General features: G+C 45.9%; 1 protein-coding gene across 1 annotated transcript; it reads left to right on the top strand.

The window, feature by feature from the left end:
* On the top strand, positions 1-3320 carry LOC144132359 (uncharacterized). The gene is made up of 9 exons (XM_077664700.1): positions 1-1031; positions 1109-1286; positions 2129-2161; positions 2240-2293; positions 2382-2423; positions 2505-2546; positions 2754-2795; positions 2868-2945; positions 3027-3320. Exons 1-9 carry the CDS (start codon positions 905-907, stop codon positions 3277-3279), a joined length of 849 nt encoding a protein of 282 aa, XP_077520826.1. The 5' UTR covers positions 1-904; the 3' UTR covers positions 3280-3320.
* The last annotated feature ends 6103 nt before the right edge of the window (positions 3321-9423 follow it).

Genomic DNA, 9423 nt, shown 5'->3' on the forward strand with positions numbered 1-9423 from the left:
ATGAGCTGCAAAGCACGATCAATGAGTTAGGCAGGCGGAGCAGTACTGTGGGCCTAAAATTAGGATGCAGAAAGCCAAGGTAATCTACAGCAGTCTCAGTAGGCAACAGCCCTACTGGCACATGACTTTGTTAGCATTTTATCTTAATGCCACAATTGTACAATTTGAAAGTGGATCGCTTATACAGAACAAAGGGATTTGTATTGGCTCGTGTGTGGCCCCGGTTCTGAGCAATATTTTCCTTTCAATGATTGATCGAAGTGTAAAAGAGCAGTTGAAAAAGAATAGGGTAATGAGAGTTTTCAGATACGTCGATGATTTTTTAATCCTGCTAAAAAAACAGGACACACAGTCCTACTTAGGCACAGTTAGCGAGGTTCTAGGAATTTTTAGTGAAAGCGGAGAAGGCTTAGAATTTACACAGGAGCTACCTGAAAGTGATAAACTGCAATTTTTAGACCTGGAACTTTCCATAACAAAAGAGAAAATTTGCTGGATGTACCACCCTCGTGCCCAGAAGGTTTTTTTGTCATATGAATCGGCACACTCTAATTATGGTACGTCCACACTAGCGACAAAAACGCGCGCGACACGCCGCGCGCGTCGAGCGGTGCTGTCGCGCGCGGCAAGATTCACGAAAAGCGGCAGCAACGCGCGGCAAACGCGCGAATGGGTGCGAGACCCATTTTTCGCGGCAGCCGCAAAACGACCACCAATCAGAAGCGAGCCGCGCTGTTGTGGCGCCACCTGTGGCATAAGCTAAGAATCAACCTATGGGCTCCGTGACACGCGCGCCGTAAATCTCAGACACGCACGCCGTAAAATCTCAGAGGCCATTTCCAGTCAAGGGGTCTGTTTTTGTTAAGCCTTCCCACACTGCCACCGAGACGTCGTCGAAGTCGCAATGGAAGCGTTTTTGGAAACTGTGCGTGGTTATCCGTGCCTGTATGATAAATCAAACATCGATTTTAAGGATAAGGACCTGCGTGCCAACCGCTGGCACATGATTGGACAACAGTTTGGAATGACAGGTGAGTAATTGGTGCAATTTTCTTAATGTTTCGGGAACATGTGTGAGCATGTGATTGTGTTTGTACCTACCATGCAGGCGAGCAGGCAGCGGGGAAGTTTAAGAACTTCCGCGACCGCTGGCTTAAGGTAGCGCTGGAGAAGAAGAAGGCCTACAAGAGTGGTGCTCCCGGCAAAGAAGGGAAAGCGAAAAGTGAATGGACATACTATTATATTCTAGACAGTTTCCTGCGGAAGACACCGTACTACGCCGAAAAGTAAGATGCACTTGTGAAGTGTGGTTCACCTCTGTTCCCGCTCGCACAGGGACCTGATCTGGTGCATATATTGGAATATTTGCTCCCTGGGTAAATGTATGCTCGCTAGTGCATGGGTGCATTTACTACCGTATTCAGAAATGCGACTTAGCTTTGCCGTGGCTCACGTGAACGGCTGACGCGCCGAAGGAAACGAAATGACCCTCTCGGGCATGTTCATTACAGACGATTCTTAATCTTATGTTGATCAAGTCCAGTCGCAACATTAATTTCTGGATACGGCCGCTCTCTTATCATGTTCAAGAATGGTGCTGTATTGTTCGATACATTGAAGAGGCATGTGCCTACGCGCCGTGCGCGAGGCGCATTCGTGCGGCACACAGCCGGACGTATTTCTGTATTTCTTCGTTAAATACGGAGTTTTCATCCTAGAACACATTCATGCATGTTATTTTTACGAAGAAATAATAAACTCGGTTGCTCGCGGTTTTGTTTTCTGCCGGCCGTGCGCTCGCCCTTTCTCCATGTTGCAGCATTTAGTGACTGCATTTGTTGCCACATACCACTCCAATTTTCAAAATTTTCCTGCCCTCGTCTGATTGCTGCGATATCCCGTGCTTGCAAACTCATATTTCACTGCTCTCGCATAGGCGACATTATCGAAACAGTTAAAAAACTATTAAATTACTCTCACTTTTTCGTTTCATTATTTTGTTGCTCGGGGGTTTTACGGTACGATACAGGACAGCGTTTATTATTTGCATATAGCCGCATAATTGAGAAATGTTAACATATGTGCGTGTATCGTGGATTACAATACTCGCTGTGTGGTTGCTTTCCAGATTAACCACGAATATCCCACTGCCACAAGAAAGGTAGGTGCTAATCCTATATTTAACTATGTTCTTGAATGCTTAGATTAGGTGTTTACATAATGATTCCTGCCCTCACAGACACTTGCAGCAGGCCGAAGAGGCACTGTCAACCAGCAGTGCTGCAGGCGATTGGTATTTTGTTTCTTTCTGTTTACGTACTGGGACCTGCATGTGGTACTCTGACAAATATTCATTCAACATAGATAAATCTTATATGCAGTTGGCCCAGCCCATCGCCTGCTGAAGAAGTGCTGGATGAAATGTATGCTTTGTCACATTTTGTTAGCACTACTATGTATCACGTCTACTTACTTCTGTTTATTATTTGTTGATGTCAATGCAGATGCTCTGGGAGAACAACCGCCTCAGATGAAGAGAGCTGTGGGTGGGTACTTGTGAATTTATTGTGAATGATCAATCATAGAACAGACATGCATGAAACACACTTGCTAATTGAAATAGTTTATTACTTACAAAGACGGATAATAATGCATTGCATAAATTGACTTCCTGGTAGTAAAAGGCTGTGCACCACATACTGGACGTTTCATATCCTGTTGTCTCATCGAAACACATTCTCTATGTATTTCAGCTTGCTCAGTCCAACCCCAACTGAGACTGAAGCATCTTCCGGGTGAGCTTGCCTCAAGGAATGTTACATTGTATCTCTCTTAACAGATGATATTTTTCTTTTCATGCGTCCAAGGTCCAACAGTGGCACAAACAGAGCCCAGCCGCCAGTGCAGCCTTCCCAAGTGCGACTTTCCTCGACACCACAGTCTCGGTAGCTGCATTGTTCATTTGTCCTGCAAAACATTGTGTGTGTGTGTAACTGCCCATGAAAACTGCTGCATTGTCATTACAGTAAAAGAAAAAAGAATGACGCATTCGAAGAAGCTGTGCAGGAAGCACTGGGTAGCTGCAGCAGCACACTAAGCAGAATTGAGACTGCTAGGAAGCTTGCAGTACCCAGGGCCGAAAGCCCACCAGACGAATGCCAGGAGGCGGCCAACTGGATGGCCACAAAGCTGCGAAAGCTTCCTGCAAGAAAACGCTCAGAGATACTGTTTAAGATTCATTCGCTTATTTTTGAGGCCGAAATGGAGCTGCCCGAATGAATACTGTGCTACATTCCGGCAATAAAGAATGCTGTCCAATTTGTGCAGCATTATTGTGAATTTATGCGCCTGCAACATATGTTTTGAGCAAATGATTGAAAACTGCATCATTACCTGTATTCCCGCGCGGGTCACTATCCTCTCCTGCCATGGCACCCGTCCTTCATTCATAAAGTAGGTTGCCAAGTGGTTGCGCATATCCATAGCTGTCCTGCAAAAGCAACAAAATGCAGCACCATCAGTGGCCAAACAAGGGAATCCTGATTGTGCATGCTTTCACTTGCGAGATAGTTTACCTTGCTGAATGATATCCAGACATAGTGGTGAGGTCCCCCATGCCCGGCAGACTGTCACTGCCAGCTCTCCAGGATCCTTCTACGATGTTGCCTTCCCAGTCCTCATGATCAGTGAAACCCGGTGGGCTGTATGCAGATCGCGATTGCGGCGAACTCAGCAGGAAGTTGTGCAGTACAACACATGACTTCACAATATTTTGTGTCGTTTCCTCCGATGCCCGAAATGGTCGCCGCAAAATTCTCCATCTGCTTGACGTGATTCCAAAGGCATTTTCAATCAACCGTCTTGCTCGGCTCAAGCGATAGTTGAATGTTGCCCTTTTCAGGTACTCTTGCCGCTGAGCTGGGTCATTCCTGAACTTCTGCAGCTCTGAGAAAAAGGAAAACAGTACACCTCAAGCAATTCTTCATTTTACTATACGTGCTAAGTGGCTAAACCAGTGTTATCTATCGTGCAGACTTATATCTCGCTGATTTATGTCAACTGAAAGGGTTGCAATTTACATGCAGAGTTCAATGTAGCTTTAGTGAACATTATAAAAGGATCAGAACACCATACTTTACTTGAACAGCAGCATAAAGAGTGCGTTAAAGGCAGATATATCAAATGGAAATAACTTCGAACTGACCTCGTCTTGGATAGGGCCTCATCATGAATGGCTTCAGCGGAAAAGCTTCATCGCCAACCATGTGGTATGGAATCAGACCTATTGAGCCAATGCTCCTAGGCTGAGGAATGCCCAGCAAACCCTTTTCCAGCACTTCCAACAGAGGTGATCGCTGAAAGATCCCGCTGTCACCTTCACCGCCGTAATGGCCAATGTCTGCATAGGTGAACCTAGAAGTAGACACACATTAGTACAATAAAGAACACACCCCTGTACATTCTCTATTTATTTTGCAGTTGTCTACGGAATTGGGTACTGAATTTGTTATTCTAAGTTTATAATAATCACAAAGTTTGCAAAGGCTTCTGTTGCAAATTAGAGCACACTGACAGTTGAGCTTGCTGTGGTGACATGAGACCTCTTGAGTGCAAGCTGAGGAAATCAACATAGTAAAGTTCCAAGCATTGAAAGAATTGGCTTACTTGTAATGTGCATCACACACAGCTAGGAGGACCACACTGAATGTTTTCTTATAGTTTAAATTCATCGATCCTGAGTTGTCTGGGCATTGGATGTGCACATGTTTACCGTCGATGCTTCCTATGCAATTGGGAAAGTGCCAAAATTCTTCCATGTCTGCAGCGATCTGAAAATAGAAAAGGCAAACCTATCACCTATATTAAGTACTCGACCATTACAAACTCGTGATACAGAACGATGTCATATTGAACTATTGCACGGTATCCTTGGAAAGCACTGATATACCTTGTTTACTCAGATTTCAGACAACATGAATTACACAGCTTCTCTGCTTACCTTCAGCCACTACTGGGAAGTTGCCGGAAACCTTAAATATGTTGGCTGAAGAACGTCCCAAAGCGCGGAAGTTGTTTCTCTGACAATTTCACATGCCGTTGACCTCCCTATTAGAAAATTGTACGATAAGCTCCTGAAGGTGTCTCCGTTCGCAAGGAACCTGTAAAAAATTCATATAAACCATTATTTTGAAATTAACACTCAACACTGTGCTCTACAATATATTATCTGGGTATTCCACGCTAACAATGCAAATATAATTTCAATAATAACATAAACAGTTAAGCAAATAATTGCTGACTAGCCTGCTCATTTTTGCACAACCGAAAATACTGAATGAAGATAAACTCGGGATTGACGTGCGAGAACAACGAACTGATAATGTGGCACGCCATAAGTAAGCGTGTGCGTGCGTGCAGAGGCGGGGGGGGGGATTTTTGGTCGCCTAGGGTTCTTGAGCGTGGTGCACCAATGCACGGGACAGAGGCATTTCGGTGCGTTGATCTCGCACTGAAACCATGGGCTGTGCGCTAAGCCTCCCGTGCGTAAATAGGATTCCATTTAAGTGTCGGTACAAGTGTAGCATAGACATTCGGTATTCTTGCATTACAGAAAGAAAATAGGGTTGAAATAAATCTTACCGAATCGTCATCGCTAGTCGATCATGAGCAGAAATGGGATCCCGGAACGGTGTCACCTGCCGCTCAATCAGGGGCCTCACGAGACCAAGCAAAGTGTCGAAGACACTCGGCGGCATTCGCAGGTAGCTACAAGAAACGGCACAATCATTTGTGAGACTCTACGATCTGCAGGTTGCACGCACTTAATCGAAGAAGTAGTTATCGATACCACTTACTCTCTGAAGTATCCTTCGTCTCTCGCGCGCAGGCGGGGAAGCAGAGTATGCGCCTGGCCCTCAGTGTCCCTGTACCGCCATATAGGGCGCACCCAAAACCTTCTCGTCCGCTTTCTGGCACGTCGGCGTCGCACAAGTAAACCACAAATAAGTATTATAGTGTTCACAGTCACGAGTAGCTCCTCGTCCGTATCCGACATGCCTGAGCGTGGTCGGCAGTGGCGCAAGAAAACACAGACACTTCTGATGGAACGAGAACGGAGAGCGCGTTGTCACGAGAAGTATCGAATGGAACGAGACAGCGCGTGACTCCACGCGCCGTTGCCGCGTGCCGCAAAACGCGACTGTGGACTTGCCCGCGCGCGTCTGCCGCGCGGGCGCTTGCCGCGTGCGGCGTGTCGCGCGCGTTTTTGTCGCTAGTGTGGACGTACCAGTGTGGACGTACCTTTAAGGTACGTCCACACTGTCCTGACTAGTGTGGTGAGTCTCTTCTTCAGAGTATAAAAGGCGTGGAACGTAAACAGCCTATGCCTGTTGAGGATAGAATTAGGCCAGAAGTGGTGCCCTATTCACACCGCGTTGCCCATAACCTGAAAAAAGTTGCATCAAAATTCAAAGTTCCAGTAGTATTCTCTGCTCCCTGTAAGCTGACCTCACTATGTCCTCGTGTAAACTCAGAAAAAAGAAAGGAAAAAACCTCCGGCACCAGGCATGCCCGTGGGTACGTAGAATGCAATAAAGGAGTTGTTTATCAGATCCCACTCGCATGTGGGAAAGAGTATATTGGACAGACGGGGCGTTGCCTGAATGAAAGGTTGAGGGAGCATGAGCGTTCGATGCGGACGGGAACAGGTTCTAATCTGCCTCTTCACTGTAAGGACTGTCAAGAAAGCACCTGCGGGCCCATTCTTGAAAGAACTGTAGTTTTAGGTAGAGGCCGGGATCGAGTGTCCCGCGAATTAAAAGAAGCCTTTTTAATTAAGAAAACGGGCCTTAGTGCCGTTAGTGATGCTACTATCTTCTTGTATAAAAGCGAAGAAGTCTTTTTAGGAAAGTTTTCCTGATACGCACACGTGTACAGGTGCTGTGGTTTTTTCCCAGTGTAATCTGAAAGGTTGAGTGCACAAAGCCTTTTAGATGGTTTTCTTGTCTCACGTGCTTTATTCTGGTTCTTTTACGGTTTTAATGCTTTTTGGTTGGTCGTCATCCTTTCAGATCCCAGTCAGTGATGTTTATTTGGCCACCTCCTGTCATGCCTGTTATTGTTCTTTCTCCGATCTTATTGTCTTTAACTAAGTCATGTTTTAGTGTTTTTTTCCCTTTATCGCTTTTATGACCCTATTCATCTTTATGACGTTTGCTGCAGCGGATAGGTGGTGTGACGGTGAACCTATATAATATGCGTTTCTTTCAATAAAAAATCGGTTGTCAGTAGCGCGTTGTCTTGACCACCTTTCTTGTGATTGTCTCTTATTTTGCGCTAGCGTTTGTACATAGAGTTAATAAAACCTTTTGATATGATTCTTAATTCCCATTGCACCTGTTTTCCGCTACGTAGTTGTTATCTGCCATATTTCTGGTTTGGTTTGGTTTATGTGGGTTTAACGTCCCAAAGCGACTCAGGCTATGAAAGACGCCGTAGTGAAGGGCTCCGGAAACTTCGACCACCTGGGGTTCTTTAACGTGCACTGACATCGCACAGTACACGGGCCTCTAGAATTTCGCCTTCATTGAAATTCGACCGCCGCGGCCGGGATCGAACCCGTGTCTTTCGGGGCAGCAGCCGAGCGTCATAATCACACAGCCACCGCGGCGGCTCTGCCATATTTCTATCATGCGTCATATATACATTTCATGATATGAGGTCCCCCTGACCATTTATACTTTGGGACCTCCTTCTGTATTAGCTATTTTATGCGTCTCATAATCTGTACTCCTTTCTTCAATAAAAAACGTGAAAACCGTGAGTAAAGTATAACAGCATCTTACTGGTACTCACCTATGGGGCAGAAACATGGAGGCTAACGAAAAGGGTTCTACTTAAGGACAGTGCAGCGAGCCATGGAAAGAAAAATGATAGGTGTAACGTTAAGAGACCGGAAGCGGGCAGAGTGGGTGAGGGAACAAACGCTGGTTAATGACATCCTGGTCCAAATCAAGAGGAAGAAATGGGCTTGGACAGGGCATGTAATGCGAAGACAAGATAACCGCTAATCTTACACGGTAACGGAGTGGATTCCAAGAGAAGGTAAGCGTAGTAGGGGGCGGAAGAAGGTTAGGTGAGATTAAGAACATTGCAGGCATTGGGTGGATGCAGCTGGCAAAGGACAGGGTTAATTGTTGAGACATGGGAGAAGCCTTTGCCCTGCAGTGAGGCTGATGAAGATGAGCATATAGTGGAAAAAATTATAAGAGAAAAGCAAGTAAACTCTGTCAAACACACATATGTTCGCATTTAAATTGGGGAGCTATGCGGTCCAAGAATGTGGATGATCGAGTGATTGCGACGATGTCGTGTGGAAGGCCGTTCCACTGCGAGGCTGATCGGGGAAAGAATGATGTGGCTAATGTCGTAGTGCGCGCATGTGGCCGGGTAACTTGAAGGGCATGACCAATGCGGAGCGAAATGCGTGCTGGACGGTAAATGTGGGGCGCCATATGAAGCGAGGTGTAACCAAGACTTATTAAATACACACATACGTTCGATTTGACGGCGACAAACCAGGTTTGTGAGGCTAGACTGCTTTTAATGATGATATCCTGACGTTCTGTGAATAGCATGATTGAATGAACATAGTGCCTCGATTCGGAACAGATTCTAAAGAATTTGTTAGATATATTTGGTTAGAGCTGCAGATCGATGGCAGAGGCATCTTCTAGCTTAGATCCGACAGGTGATTTATATCCAAGCAATTTTTGGTAATGTGGCACGTGGCGCAGATGTTCGAGGAATCCAAGACTTCTGTTAGCAGATGGCATGACTTCAGTGACATGCACATTTCAGGGTAGAAACGTGGAGGCTAACGAAAAGAGTTCCGTTCAAGTTGAGGACAACGCAGCGAGCTAAGCAAAGAAAAATGATAGGTGTAACGATAAGAAACATGAAGTGGGCCGAGTGAGTGAGGGAACAAATGCGGGTTAATGACATCCTAGGTGAAATAAAGACGACGAAATGGGGTGTGGTAGGGCATATTGCCGCGAATCTTTCCCGTGTTTGTTCATACTTCAAAGCTGCCGGCATGCCGCTATATCGCTTTGTTTGCGATGCAAGACGCGACCAGGTTTATCTCGATTGAACGCATCCAGACGGAGCTGATTCTACGTTTTTCCAGAATGTTCTATTAACTATGCACACTTTACCTAGAAATTTCGCTACCAGCTTTAAATTGAGCACGGCCGACAGCGGCGGGCATTCTGTTCGACGACTGCCAAGCACGCTTGTCGCTACGCCGCCGCCCAGTGATTCAGTCCATTTGGACGCAAGTCAGCCCAGATAAAGAGTTTTGTTTATACACCATTTCCGCAGTCTTTCTGCTCTCCGGACGGCATCACCACTATGGGACATCTG

Source organism: Amblyomma americanum, chromosome 5, assembly GCF_052857255.1.
Source record: "Amblyomma americanum isolate KBUSLIRL-KWMA chromosome 5, ASM5285725v1, whole genome shotgun sequence".
NCBI lineage: Eukaryota > Metazoa > Arthropoda > Arachnida > Ixodida > Ixodidae > Amblyomma > Amblyomma americanum.